At 39.3% G+C, this 15,916-nt stretch overlaps 1 protein-coding gene across 1 annotated transcript in view; it reads right to left on the bottom strand.

Moving 5' to 3' along the window:
- The window catches only part of HSD17B4 (hydroxysteroid 17-beta dehydrogenase 4), an 84,820-nt gene that overhangs the window by 27,596 nt on the left and 41,308 nt on the right, over nt 1–15,916 (bottom strand). Inside the window, exons 14-17 of the mRNA XM_049648431.1 lie at nt 15,013–15,064; nt 12,760–12,831; nt 9,360–9,463; nt 6,383–6,448 (exon numbers count right to left, since the gene is read on the bottom strand). Of these exons, the coding sequence (XP_049504388.1) occupies nt 6,383–6,448; nt 9,360–9,463; nt 12,760–12,831; nt 15,013–15,064 (294 nt within the window). The remainder of the gene's footprint in view (nt 1–6,382; nt 6,449–9,359; nt 9,464–12,759; nt 12,832–15,012; nt 15,065–15,916) is intronic.

Here is a 15,916-nt window from a genome sequence, read left to right as displayed (position 1 = left end):
CCCAAGCCTACAGTGTAACCAAAAGACGGAGAATACTGCCCACTTCAAATTGCTATAAACACAAAAATGAACACCAATCTCCCGCACCCTCTCCAAGCTACTGTAGAGTGGTGCGGGTAGAGAGGGGAGCGCGGAAACAGTGCATGGAAGAGAGAGGAAGAAAAGAAAAGTCACTTCTAGAAAGACCACCTTAAGAGGAAAAAGTACTGAGAAGAATCCTCGAAGATAAGAGCACTGACTACAAAGAGAAGAATTAAGAATGTATCAGCCTCCAGGTCGCACTCCAGACTGGCCACATTTCTAAGGGAGAAGAGGGTTAAAAAAAAACAATGTCCCTTTTGAAGACTGGATAATGTAGGAAAAAAGAAGAGAGGAAACTTAAGATAAAGAGAACTAAAAAAATGTTTTGAATAAAACAGCTCCCGACAATGTCCCACTCCAAAAAAGCCATCTCTAAAAAAAAATGCACTTTGCCACACTGACAGAAGAGGGCAATCTTGAATTTCATAATGAGAGAATCATGTAAACCATCACAAACTACCAATCTTCCTCTCAAACTGCATACATTTAAGTAATCTCCATCTATATGAAGCTACTCTAAGACTAAAAGAGGAAACAAGAACCAAAACATTACCATAAATGAAATCTCCCCAAACAACCAACTACCAAACAGAACAAAACTGTAACACAACATTCAAGCATTTGGGGATAAGAAAGAAACACCATGAATTTAAAATTCAAAAACTAAGAACAACATCAACAGACAACAAACATGAAGGAATGAAATAAGATATAATTAAACTCTAGAAAGAAAAGGAAGGGGGAGAAATCCTATCAGAAATGAAGACTAAATTATAAGATGCCTAGAGGAAAACATATTCATTTTTTTTTCTTTTTTTTAATTTTTTTTTTTTAACATTTATTTATTTTTGAGACAGGGAGAGACAGATCATGAACGGGGGAAGGTCAGAGAGAGGGAGACACAGAATCTGAAACAGGCTCCAGGCTCTGAGCTGTCAGCACAGAGCCCGATGCGGGGCTCGAACTCACGGACCGTGAGATCATGACCTGAGCCAAAGTTGGCCGCTTAACCGACTGAGCCACCCAGGCGCCCCGAGGAAAACATACTCAAATAAAAATTTAATAAGGGGCACACAAGAAAGGGAGGGAAAAAAAAACAAGAGAACAGAAATGAGACCAAGAGGGGCACCTGAGGGGCTCAGCTGGTTAAGTGTCCAACTCTTTATCTCAGCTCAGATCATGATCTCACGGTTCACGAGATTGAGCCCCACATCAGGTTCTGCACTGACAACATGAAGCCTGCTTGGGATTTTCTCTCTTCCTCTCTCTCTGCCTCTCCCCTGCTCCTTGTGCTCTCTCTCTCTCAAAACAAATAAATAAACTTAAAAAAAAAAGAAAGAAAAGAAAGAGAGAAAAAAAAAACAATGAAACAAAACCAAGAAAGAAGTAAAAAAAAAAAAAAAAAAGCCACAAAGTGGCTAAAATAAGACAGAAAAAAGATCCAATGCATATATAACTTAAGTATTTGAAGAAGAAAAACAGAAAAATGAATGAGAACTACTATTTAAAATTATAATCCTAGGGGCACCTGGGTGGCTCAGTCTGTTAAGCATCTGACTTCGGCTCAGGTTGTGATCTCGTGATTCACGAGACTGTCAGCTGTGCTGACAGCTCAGAGCCTGGAGCCTGCTTCAGATTCTGTGTCTCCCTCTTTCTCTGCCATTCCCCTGCTTGAACTCTGTCTCTGTCTCTCTCTCTCTCAAAAATAAAAAATAAAATAAAATAAAATAAACATTAAAAAAATTTTACTATCTAAATATACCTATTAAAAAGGCCCACTAGTGACATAGGGTCAATGGCCAGGAATGGGCAACACTGAGACCCAGCCTAGTAAAACTGCTTGACTTTAAAGGTAAAGAAAAAAGATAAAGAACAACTCTAAGGGCCTAAAGAATAAAGACTAAGAAACCTGGTGAAAGATAAAAAGACTGTCATCAGAGTGTTCAAAAGCCACATTCAAAGCAAGGTCCATGGAGCACCATTTTTAAGAAGTTCAAGATTTCATATCCAGCCAAGTTGTTCTTCAAGTATGCAGGGTATAGAAAAATAGTTTTAAATACACAGGAACCAAAGAGACACTATATACATGAGCGCTTCTTGGGGCACCCACCACAGGAGGGGCTTTATCCAACCAGGAGGTGTTGGGGGAAGGTTTGGCAAAAGGACTGATACAATCAGTCGCAAATCTAACACTAAAATGAAGATGGGGAAGAGAATACACAAAGAATATACAAATGTTAAATGCTCCGAAAAAGTAAAATTAATGCATATCAAAAGATGAGAATAAAGAAGAGAGAAACAAGAAAATAAAATAGGCTCTTTAACTGTAATACAGGAAACAAGTAAAAAACAGAGACAACAATAAATACTGAAAAACCGTATGGTAACAAGTGAGAAAATGAGAAACTACTATTTTATGGTAAAAACCATAAAAGGTTTGTACCAAGGGCATAGGAAAAGGTTTATGATTTCTACTTCTGGCCATGAGTACTCTTCTACTGCCAACAACTAGCAAAAAAATTTTAAGGCAGAGAGGGAGGCACTGCTCTTAGATGTTACACAGTAAGCAGTTTGGGATTAAGACTTGATAGAAGAGACACAAACAAGAGCCACAGCTCTCTGACAGCACTTTTCAGACTGTGGGGCAAGAAAGGAAATCCAAACACAGCAAAACAGTCTCAGTGAGTTAAAGAGATAGAGATCAGAGTTCCAGGAGTCTATGCAGCTAGAATCTGTACGTACTGAAGAAGAAGAAGCTACACAGAAAAGAGCTCCAGAAATCTAAACACAGGTCAGTCCCCTTGAGGACCATACAGAAAGGCCCTGGAAGAGGAGACATCACATGAAGAAAGAGGCCTTGTGGAGAAGTTTAGAGGCACTACAGCCAAAAGTCAGCAAGAAGCCCCTAAACTTAGCAAAGATGGTATCTTTGGCCTCCCAGCCCTACCCAGCCACCATCTGAGAATAGCTACACAAACTAAGGCAGAAGGAACACCCAGTCAATCCACAGTCATTAAAAAAAAAAAAGTAGTACTTATAATACACCTTGTAATGTAATAAAAAATATTTTAATGGATGATATAACTAATATGTCAAAGACTAACTTTATTTAATAATGACAGTAGTGGGGCACCTGAGTGGCTCAACTGGTTGAGCACCCAACTATCGATCTTGGCTCAGCGAATGATCTCACTGTTTGTGAGTTCGAGCCCCACTCCAGGATTCTGTCTCTCCCTCTCGCTGCCTCTTCCCCGCTTGCTCTCTCTCTCTCTCAAAATGAATTAATTAATTAAAAAAAATGAGAGTAGCTAAAATCCTGTTGGAATAAGTGGTATAAAATAACTATCTGGGAAACTAGAGATACTTGTTTTCATTCTTCCCCCAACTGTAAAGCCTGACATCTAATATCTATTTATTCTTTGGCCTTTCTAGATTACTAAGGATGAATTTTTTATTTATTAATTGTAAAACACTCAAAGGACACTTACAACTTCCTAAGTTTGAAGATGAAGAAATTCCCCTAAGGACATGATAAACAGACCACCCCAGAAGTGATCTCAGTACAACTAAAACTACGGTTGCCTGCTTCCTCAGTGATTGAAAAGTTACTGACTTAATTTAAAACCTATCGTACAGTTGACACTGTAACAGCGTAATTTTTTCCTTATTTCCACTCCTTCAAGATCTGCCCATCCATGACCATCTCCCACTTCTCTGTCATGTGGCTGCTCCAGTTTTTACTCTTTCTACGCCATCATGCTCTTCTCTTCTCTTACAGTCAGCTATCATGACGTCTTATCCTCTTTCCGGCCAAACTGCAAGCCCTACGTCTCTGGTAAACAGAGAGTATCTACACGCCATTTTGGTTCAGCTAAGTTCCATCTTTCCTACCAAAGCCTGCTGAACATCATTCCCTGTGAGTATCCCCACTGTGAATGTCCACAGCACTTGCTCAGCAATTCAAAGCCCGTGTTTAATCACTCACAGTTTGGAAGAGGTGCCCTAGTTATTTTGACATTTACATCTTGAGTATTTGAGTGTCTTTCAGCTCCTTGATGATACATCAGTTTTTCCACTTGACCTATGTCTCCTATATAGCTCAGATTCAGTTTAAAACAGCCCATAACGCCCTGAAATTTATGCAAAGTTTAATGAAAAATGGTTTTTGAACAAACGGTGGCTTTTGTGAGATTTTCTTTTTGTTTTTTTTTTTTTTAATTTTTCTTAATGTTTTATTTATTTTTGAGACAGAGAGAGACAGAGCATGAGCAGGGGAGGGGCAGAGAGAGAGCGAGACACAGAATCCAAAGCAGGCTCCAGGCTCCAAGCTGTCAACACAGAGCCTGATGTGGGGCTCGAACTCATGAACCGTGAGATCATGACCTGAGCCAAAGTCAGACACTCAACTGACTGAGCCACCCAGGCGCCCCTCGTGAGATTTTCAAATGACCACATGAGACTAAAATGCTCTGTCAAATGACAGGTGCCCGTTATTTATACAAAAAATATTTGTTAACTAGGGTCACCCGGGTGGCTCAGTCGGTTAGGAGTCCAACTTTGGCTCAGGTCATGATCTTGCAGTTCATGAGTTCTAGCCTTGCGTCAGGCTCTGCGCCAACAGCTCAGAGCCTGGAGCCTCCTTCAGATTCTGTGTCTCCTCCTCTCTCTGCTCCTCCATGTTCATGCTCTCTGTCTCTCTATAATAAATAAATGTTAAAAAAAATTTTTTTAATAAAAAAAAATTTGCTAACTTAAAAACTTCCCTTTGTCACACAGCAAAAGAGAACTCTGCTGAAAATAAACGTAAAGTTCTACTCTGAAAAAGAGGAAAAGAAAAAAAAGTCTCTCTACTTACTGTGTGTAGAAATTCAAGCCTTGCAAACTATTCAGCTTTTCTTATCTACAGCAGATACCTTTCATCATTTCAGTAACTCCAGAATAATAAGGGAGCACTGTGGGGTTTCGTGAACCATGAAACCACGAAGTCCTTTTCTGTTCTTTCTAGTGCCTTAATAAAATTAATTTCACTATGAAACTTTAATTAAACACAAATATGAGTGCACGCATAAGAAACTGATAAGAAACAGGGATGGGAAAAACATTTAGAGGCAAAAACTAATCTCTGGAAAAAAGTGTTCTTCTTTCCGTCACCTGGTTATACAAGCACAGGAGAAAAATATAATTAAATATGTACCAATCTTAATTCTTTCTGGCTCGTGAAATTATATTTCTATTTGCCAGCAAACAGAAATCCTGCATAAGTTCTCATATCAAGCATATCAAAGTTAGTATCAAAAACCACATATACTTTATAAATAATTTGCTGTCATTACAGTAGCTCCCTCACAGTGTATCTTCAGAGCTTTATGTTTTCGTTCTGTATCTGCATGGTTACTCCTCTGGCCACTGTGGGGAAGAATCTTTGGGGACTCTCAAACACAAAGTGGCTTTTCTCATCTTTATGGTTACCTTCTGTTTCTTAAATAAATGTCTGCATGCTCAAAAAATTTGTCAACTGATAGGGCATTTTATCTCCTCCATCAGAAAACAAATTATTTATGCCCAAAAAAAGACATTAAATCACCTACCCCTCCTAAGATGCTTTATTTTGCCTATCCACTAAAGCTGGCATAAAATAATCTGTTTCTGGGGTGCCTGGGTGGCTCAGTCGGTTAAGCGTCTGACTTTGACTCAGGTCTCAATCCCACAGTCTGTGAGTTTGAGCCCCACATCAGGCTCTGTGCTGACAGCTCAGAACCTGGAGCCTGCTTCAGATTCTCGGTCTCCCTTTCTCTGTGCCCCTCCCCTACTCATTCTCTCATTCTCTCATTCTCTCTCTCTCTCTCTCTCTCTCAAAAATAAACATTAAAAAAGAATTAAAAAAATAATAATAATAATCTGTTTCCAAGCAATGTAGCTCAACTTTCTTTCCTGAAAGAGGAAAGGGTGACCAAAATTTGCCTTTTAATTCTTCTCCTCCTGCTCACTAGGGGTTGAATGAAATTCTTCACTACTAAGTTAGGCAGTGTCTTTAAGCACTGCCCAGCAAAGCAGGATGCTTCCTGAGGTGACATGTGAAAAGTCTTTCTATATTTTCTTTTGATTTATGGTGGAGAAAAAAATCTGATGAGCAAAAATGTAGAAAGACCAGATTACAACTATGGAAATATACCCTTAATCTTTATCACGTTCAAGGACAAAGCCCTACATTTGGACTCACAAAACTATAGGATATCAGAGTTATATATTCAAGAGCCAGCAGTCAGGTGGCTTTATCGCTTTTCAAAAAACACAATCTCACCTGATTAAGTGAGGTGACATCTGTAAGTACAGCATCAGGAGGTCTATTAGGCACGGCTACAGCTTCCTGAAACCAAAAAACATCACAGGTTAAATACTAACAAAGTAATTGGTACTCTCTTTACTCAGATTAGTATTTGATGAACAACCATGTTTCAGTATAACAAAATCTGCAAGTTAAAGAAAATGTTTTTAAAAATAATTTCTGTTCAGGAGATAACATTTAAAATCTCATAACTGTTAGCCTCATCTATGCTGTGATTTCCCTGAAATGACCCTGTTTAACGAAAGGAATTATACAACCAGATCCATTCCCTGGGCCACCAAGGAGAAAGAGGTAAAGACCCTTTTCCCAGTGCAAAAGGTGATAATAACTATAAGAACTAAACAAACAATTCACACCTACATTGATTTAATCTTTAAATGTACTTTTTACTAACAGTGCGGGTCTCTTTGCATCTATATCCTATTTGGAGTTGGTTCAGATTCTTGCATGTGTAGATTAATGTTCTTCATCAAAACCATCATTCCTTCAATTATTTTTTCTATTTCTCTCTCTCTCTCCTCTCCTTCTGGTCTTTCCATTACATGCATCTCGCTATACTTAAGGTACCCCACATTTCACTAAGACTTCTTTTTCTTTTCATCTTTTTTTGTCTCTGGAGATAGATAGATAGATAGATAGACAGACAGACAGACAGAGAGACAGAGAGAAAGATCTTCAGGCTTTTTGATTCTTTTTTCTGCCAGTTAAAATCTACTATTGAGTGCTCTACAAAATTCTTCATTTCCCTTATTGTAATCTCAGCTCCAAAACTTCTATTTGGTTCTTCAACATAATTTCTATTTGTTGATTTTCTCTACTTGATGAGTCACTGTCATCGTACTTTACTTCTTTAAGCGTGCTTTCCTTTGGTTCTGTGAACACATTTAGAAGAGCTGCTTTGAAGTCTTTGTCTACCAAGTCCTCTCAAAGGCAGTTTCTATTGCCTGTTTTGTTCTGGTTTTATTTTCCTGTCATTTATTTCTAGGTCATGTGCTCCTGTTTCTTGCATGTCTTGTAATTTTTTGTTGATGACTAGACATTTTAGATAACCTATTACACAACTCAGGATATTGACCTCCTTTCCCTGTGACAGGCTTGTGGTTATTGTTAATTTGTTTATTTGTGTGGTGCCTTGGCTAGATTATTTCAGCTAAGTCTATTTCCCCAATAGTGAGCAACTTCTGGTGTGGCTCCTCAGAGGTATAGCCTTGGGCAAGAACACAGTCAGTTACCCAGGGATAACAGTGGGTTTCCCAGGGTTCTCTGTGACTCTCTCTCCCTGATCTCTCTGCTCAAGTGTCTGCCTCATTTGGTATCATACCCAACCGTTAGGCTCCACTAATCGCCAGATGATTGCTCTATTACTTTCAATAATGCCCTGGGGCATAAATCACTCTACAGTCTGATCCAATTAAAGTCAGGCCAGTTTTTGTCATGATCCCATGAGGGCTCTTCTTAGCTCTCTCTTTCCACGGTTCTCTCTAGAAAACTTCTAGCTGGGCTGGTTGTTAGCTTATTGTTCTCATGGAGCTACAAGGTTCCTCTTGGTTGTTAATCTAAAGTAACTTAATATCTGTGGGCACCCTTACCTTTGAACTTTCAACTACTCTATTCCTTGGGATGAGCTTCAGAGATCTCTATTATTACAGGCTGCCTCAGTGCCTGGGTGAAACCTCTCCTCCACTTCAGTAGAAGTAGGGGCAAGGATAGTGGCCCACTCATCTCCAAGTGACATCCTCACTCTACAAGAAGTTGTGCTGGGCAGGGGTAATAGCTTCTGGCCTCCTCAGCTTTCCTCACCCTGTGGGCAAGTGGGGGCAAGAGGGATTGGGTCCTTCAGTCTTCTCAGCCTACCATGTGTGGAGCAGAGTTTCCACTCTACATGTGGAGGCCGGGTAGAGAACAAGAATGCTATAACTCTTAGCCACTTCTACCTGGAACAGAGCTTCAACAACACAAGCTGGGGGCTGTGGGAAGCATAAGAAAATCTGGTGACCTGCTCTTGCTGGGAGGACAGCCTGCTCTGGGAGCAGGGACAAGGGATCCTGTGCTTGGGCTACACATGCCTAGAGTGGAACTGCCATTATGCTGAGCCCAGTGATGAGGGAAAAAGGAGAATAGCCGTGGCTCAAATGCCACAGATTCTCAATGGTCTTACCAAGATAAAGACTTCCTTGAATAAATATTTCCTAATTTGCTATATGCCCTGAGGACAATCTCCAGACACTTTAAATGGTTTTCTTTTTGTTTTAACTTTCATCCATTATGATGTTATGGCTGACTCAATGGGGAGAGGGTCCAGGGGACCCCTCACACCATCATTCCAGAAGCAGTTTCTCGATACTGCTTTAAGCGTACTTCATTTATCCAGAATATTTACGACATTATAATCTCATTACCTCAAATAAATCAGAAGTAAAGGCCAGGTTAAATGAAAAGGAATGTCCAAGTTATAAAATATTTTTAGAAAAAAAAATGTTTTTAGGTAGAATTTGAGAACTAAAGAGTAACTAGAATCGTCTTACACAAGACAAGTCCTTAAGTCATTTAATGAATAAAGATTTTATTTTACACAGGGATCACTCGCATGTGTTAGGTTTTCCTAAAGACTTCTGGGTGATGCAAAGTCTGTAGAAGAAAGTAAAAACATTCCCATAATTATCTCAGGTACATTACACTTATGTCAGCCAGACTCCTCTACAAATACGTGTTATATATTAAAATATGCAAACATACGTAGCTCTTTCAATTAATTCAAAGATACTCTGATTCAAAGAAGTGTGAATTACTGAGGATCTACTCTGTTAAATCACACCTATGGTAATATGATAAGTTCAAAATATACATACAGATACTTACATACCCATATATTTTGCTTATATGGATACTTACATACCCATATATTTTGCTTATAAAGCTTATAATAGCCTACCTTGACTTTGTCTGACGTCTGTTTTCCACCAATGCCTCCAGAGCCAACGAGGAAGAGAGAGAACTGATTGTAACATATAAGTTCCTTCTCAAAATAAGAATAGACTGAAAAGCAAATGAAAGAAAAAATAAAGGAAGTTATTATCGAAAGACATAACCAGTTAACCACGACATGATCAGCAATTCCTTTAAAAGTTTCAAAAACAAAAAGTAGTCACTAGAAGGTCTGATAACTTAAAGATGCCCAAGTTTGGTTTATAAAGCATCTTTCAATTTCTTCACTACCGGTCTCTAGAAGGCAGAGTGAAGAGGACCTTCACATACCCTCTCTTGACTGTGAAACAGCAGTTTCTCTCTCCTCTTCTTCAACCTCCCCAACTGCCTATCCTATCTTAACTCTCTCCATCTCAAACATTTCACAAAATCCCACTACACAGTGCAGGTATCCAACACTCTCAAACATTCCAACATTCTGCCAAAGGACTCAAAAAGAGCCTGGAGGGGTTCCTGGGTGGCTCAGACGCCCCTCCCCTGCTCGAACTCTCTGTCTCAAAATAAACAAACACACACACACTAAAAAAAAAAAAAAAAAAAAAAAGAGGGGCGCCTGGGTGGCTCAGCTGGTTAAGCATCCGACTCTTGATTTCCACTAAGGTCACGATCTCACAGTTCCTGAGTTCAAGCCCCACAATCAGGCTCTGTGCTGACAGTGTGGAACCTGCTTGTAATTCGCCCTCTCCCTCTCTCTCTGCCCCTCCCCTGCTCTCACTTTCTTTCTCTTTCTCTATCTCTCTTTCTCTCAAAATAAATAAATAAATCTAAAATTTAAAAAAAAATACTTGAAAAAAAAAAAAGAACCTGAAATACAAAAGAAGAAGTGAAGATCAAGGTATAAGCTTCAGGAGGACAGAATCATGGGTCTTGCTCACCATTATATTCCTAGCAATCAGAATGGTACCTGGGACAGAAAAAGCACCTAACCAATATTTATTAAATTAATGAGTAATGAGGGGCGCCTGGGTGGCTCAGTCGGTTGAGCAACTGACTTCGGCTCAGGTCTTGATCTCACAGTTCATGAGTTTGGGTCCCGCGTCGGGCTCCGTGCTGACAGCTCGGAGCCTGGAGCCTCCTTCGGATTCTGTTGTCTCCCTCTCTCTCTGCCCCTCCCTCACACGCACTCTGTCTCTCTCTGCCTCTCAAAAATAAAGAAAACTAATTAAAAAAAAAAAATTTTTAATTAATGAGTAATGAATAAATGATACGAGTTAGTGAATGAGTAAGCAAATAATGAATGAATGTAGGACAGCTGTCCCTCTTTCTACTAACTTCCTAGTGAGGGTGTGAGAACTCTATCTCCAGCTCTAGAAAATTAGAAATATGACTTTGAACTGCACACAAAAGAAAAAAATCTAATTATAACAAAAAATAAGGAAGGTCATGGCAATTTGTATTAAAATAAGATTTTTAACTGTATTATGCAGGAAATTGGATATCTGATTTCATTCGCACTTTGCGTATAAATTCTAATACATTATTACCCAATATCAAGCTGTAGTTAACTAAATGGAGTGGGTCAAGAGAAAATAGTAAAAACGAAAGTTAAGGTTACTGCAGAAACTTTGTTCTGAGGTATGTCACATGTCTGGTAGCTCAGGAAGAAGAGTAAAAGAAAACTGGGAGAGGAGTGCCTGGGTAGCTCAGTTGGTTAAGCGCCTGACTCTAAATTTTGGCTTGGGTCATGATCTCACAGTTTGTGGGATTGAGCCCCATGTCAGGCTCTGCACTGACAACGTGGATCCTGCATGGGATTCTCTCTCTCTCTCTCTCTCTCTCTCTCTCTCTCTCTCGATCTCTCTCTGCGCTTCCCCCAACTCTGATACTCTCTCTCTCTCAAAATAAACTTTAAAAATAATAATAAAAAAAAGAAAAAAGAAAACTAGGATAGTTGCAGCCAAATGTTGGCCAACTTCTGGAATGACAAACAAACACAAAAATCTAAAACATGGGGCATCTGGGTGGCTCAGTCAGTTGAGTGTCCAATTTCAGCTTAGGTCATGAGATCATGACCCCATGGACACAGGGTTTGAACCCTGTGTCGGGCTCTGTGCTGACAACTCAGAGCCTGGAGCCTGTTTCAGATTCTGTCTCCCTCTCTCTCTGCCCTGACCCCACTTGTGCTCTCTCTGTCTCTAAAATAAATAAACATTAAAAAAAATTTTTTTAAATAAAAAAATAAAAATCTAAAACAGAAAGGGGAGAAGGAAGAAGAAGAAAAGAAAGACAGGAAGAGGAAAAAACCAGACATGCTATGAAATACTATGAGCTGACAGAAATAATGTAGTAGGAGAATATTTAAGAGCATCAAAAATGTTCTCAACATATTATGTAGTAAAAACAAGGCAAGTTCCTACACAGCATATATAGTATGACCTTCCGTGTATTTAGAACAAAAATGATGAAGCCTATATTCCAACTATCAGACAATATCAAATTTCCCACTCTAATTTATTTCCAAAATTTTTGACAATAAAGATCTATTTCTTCTTTTTTTTTAATTTTTTTAAGTTTATTTATCTATTTTGAGAGAGAGAGAGAGAGAGAGAGCAAGCATGAGCAGGGGAGGGGCAGAGGGAGAGGCAAAGAGAACCAAGCAGACTCTGTTGTCAGCACAGAGCCTAATGTGGTGCTCGATCTCACAAACCATGAGATCATGACCTGAGCTGAAATCAAGAGTCAAACAGATGCTTAATCAACTGAGCACCCAGGTGCCTCAATATCTATTTCTTCTTAAACGTCAGAATAAATAAATTTTAAGCAATGTCTCTTGAGCTGATGTTTAATTACTAGTATGTCAACCTTTACTAAACTACTATAACCTTTTTTTTCCCACTGCAAATAAAATATGGCTGTGGTGTTTAAACCACATTTGAGTTCAAGAGGCTTGAATGCACAACCTTAGGAACTTAACCACCATTCATGAAAATGATCGAGAGCCAAATACGTTCCAAATTCCAAAGAGCGAACAAAGACAAGAGTATCTACAATACTAATTATCCAGTGATGGTTGTCGATGTGTTCCTTCCTGCCAAGTCCAAACTCCAGTCCGCCACTACGTTCTCTGTACCAGCCGCAGTTTGCACCTCTGTGCTCTGGTCATGTGGTCTCAAATCCCCTGAAATGCCCCACTCTTCCCACCGCTACCCTAACCTGCTCCTTTGCCTCATCCTCACTTATTTCCTGAGAGCTTATAAAATTTTTAGAACACTGATCGTTATCTTGGTTTCTCGAAAACTGGAAGATGAATGTGAACGTACTGATCAGTTTCTATGGTGAAGCACCACATGACACACACAAGGCCTGTCAATCTAACAATATTATTGTAAGAATTAAAAGTGACTTACCATCCATAAGAATTACTAAACCAGATCCTTTATCTAGGACATCGGCAATAACAGCTTCACATTTTAAGTTTCCTGAAATGAACAGCCAAATCAATCAATCATCTGTTTTTAAAAAGACCATAAGATCATTATATTAAGATATGAGAGAATTTAACAAAATCTCCACTGTAAGTTCAGCAAAACTAAAAGCTATGCTTTGATATAGTTTTCAAGGTACTGTTGAATCATTCAACATTAAAAGGAAAGAGAATACCTTAGTCACTACATTTGAAACATCAAGTAGAAACACAATAAAGATCAAACTTCTAATACCCAGAAAATCTGGAGACCAGCATAGCCTGAACTAGACCATGGTCTAGCTCACAATGGACACAAAGGGCTGCTGATAGGTTTCTTGTCCTCCATCTAATGCTTTTTTTTTTTATCCCCAGGAGGAGTCACACGGCCTCTGACAGTACCAATGAAGCTGACAAATCCAGTGAGAGAGACAGAGACGCTGACATCAGTCTCCTGATGCTTGTGGTCCTGAGTCTCATCACCTGCTGGGTTTCACAGGAAGATTATAAATAGTAGCCGTACCTTAGCTTTCTGTAGTTTAAAGAGGTTCCAAACCACAAGTATCTCGAATTTTGAATATTCATATTAGAGAGGCATTAGAGAGGTAGCTTTAAAAGTACTAAAGAAAATGTGCAGAAGCTACTGAAGAAAAATAATTCATGAGAAACGTAACTTGACGCTAAGGAGGTACACGAAATTAAGAAAAATATTTGCCACACCTTCCTATTCATATCACTTTCCAGGTGTAATCATTTTGGAGTATATGCCTGTGTCCTTCTCTTGATATTTAAAATCCCTAAAGGCAAAAATCTACCTTACACATTCGTACTTTCCTTATAACAATGGTTCCCAAGGGAGCCCACAGTAGAGTGACTGGCACATGCCAGACAGAGGGAGCCTCCTGGCCTCTGCCCTGGCCCCCAGTGCCACCGCCACATGCCCGCACACGATGCACGCGTGCACACAAAACCTCCAAGGTGGGGATCCAGACACCGTATTTCATTTAAAATAACAGGTAACTTAACGTAGTAACAGGCTGTTTCAGTAGGTAGCCAGGTTAGAAAATGTATCTAAAACTGAAAACTCTGCCTTGTCCATGCAGGTAAGCAGCGGATGTCTGATGAAGGCAGTCACCACACATCACCTCAGATAAAAACAGTTGTGTGAAAACTTCTGCTATAACACTGAAATAAGGCTATTCAAATTGAAACAGTGAGAATCTCATACATTTTTTTGGTAAAATAAAAAGCTTTGGAAAAACATGAAAGGAGGATTCTAGCTTCTTGCTGACCTGCATGTTACATAAGGCGAAATGATAAATAAGCCCTTTTTTTGGTATTTTACCACCTTATGTGGTCAGTATTTAATTAGACAATATGCTGACATTAGAGCACTGAAACAAATCTATCAAACTATAGTCGAAGAATAAGAAAAGCAGCTTTACTGAACAAGTAGGATACTCCTGAGAAGAAGAAAATTCATTATTAAGGCAGACCTGATTTTACTTACTCTAAAAGAAAACAGGAATAGTTAATTACAACAAATCCTCTATCTTTTAATGCGCTTGCCTTTATGAAAATTGCTACCAACATAAATACCTGAGAAAAGAATCAAAAACCATTATTCATAGGAATCATAGCTGCCTATATACAATTACTAAGTTTAGAACACATGTATACAACAGAGATACTTTTTCAGTTGCTAATGACACCTGTATCATTAGAAATACACTGTTAGTATTTCGAGATAATTTAATAAACAAGACTATTCAAGGACAAAGCTTAAGGTCACCAAAATAGGTCCTGCTTCACATCAATCTATTCTAATGCATATCCACACCTTGCGATATGACTTATTTAAAGTCACTCTAGGGGCGCCTGGGTGGCTCAGTCGGTTAAGCGTCCGACTTTGGCTCAGGTCACGATCTCGCAGTCCGTGAGTTCGAGCCCCGCGTCGGGCTCTGTGCTGACTGCTCAGAGCCTGGAGCCTGTTTCAGATTCTGTGTCTCCCTCTCTCTCTTACCCTCCCCCGTTCATGCTCTGTCTCAAAAATAAATAAACGTTAAAAAAAAAAAATTAAAAAAAAATAAATAAATAAAGTCACTCTGTGCCAGTTTAACACAATGACACAGTTTGGAAGGTTAGTCAGGAAATAAAATCAGGGTACAATTAAGGAATCCACGTATCAGGAACTCACCTGATCTGGGAAGTGGTTTATACAACTCCAAGTACTGCTCCCCATGGAGAACCTATGTTAGGGTAAACAAAATTTTATTGGCCGACTTTCCTGTTCCACAAGCTCTGCTATGAATATGGCTAATCACAAGTGATATTTCACTGGCCGCTTGCTCACATCAGTACTCCCCCCAAATTATCTGTCTCAGTTTGGCTTCTACTTCTTAATCATAATCATAATCAATCATATTCAGAAATAATCAGCCTCCCAATCTAAAGACTGTTAGATCTGTTGGAGCAGAAAAGGTATCTGTGTGTTCTTTCTTGACATTCATAAATCCTTACTGACTGGTAATTATGGATTACTTACTGATGCAAACACTAAACTAGGCTATATTTCCAGGGCTTATCACTGTGCCTGGAACATAAAGGGTAATTAATATATATCTGTTGAATAAAAATGGATAAATTGGGGGTGCCTACATGGCTCAGTCAGTTGAGCATCCCAACTCTTGATTTTGGCTCAGATCATGATCCCAGGGTCATAGGATGGAGCCCTGCATTGGGCTCTTGCTGAGCATGGAACCTTCTTAAGATTTAAGATTCTCTCTCTCTCTCTCCACCCCTCTCCCTCACACACGTTCTCTCTCTAAAATTAAAAAAACAAGTTGGGGTTCGTGGGTGACTCAGTTGGTTAAGCCTCCGACTTCAGCTCAGGTCATGATCTCACAATTTGTGGGTTCAGGCCCCGTGTCGGGCTCTGTGCCGACAGCTCAGAGCCTGGAGTCTGGTTCGGATTCTGTGTCTCCCTCTCTCTCTGCCCCTCCTCCCCTGCTCTTGCTAGGTCTCTCTCTCTCTCAAAAATAAATAAAATATTTAAAAATAAAATAAAATAAAATAAAATAAAATAAAATAAAATAAAATAA

Source organism: Panthera uncia (assembly GCF_023721935.1).
Source record: "Panthera uncia isolate 11264 chromosome A1 unlocalized genomic scaffold, Puncia_PCG_1.0 HiC_scaffold_17, whole genome shotgun sequence".
NCBI classification, from domain to species: Eukaryota; Metazoa; Chordata; class Mammalia; order Carnivora; family Felidae; genus Panthera; species Panthera uncia.
The sequence above is the reverse complement of the archived record's forward strand: the minus strand, read 5'-3'. Positions and strand labels throughout refer to the sequence as shown.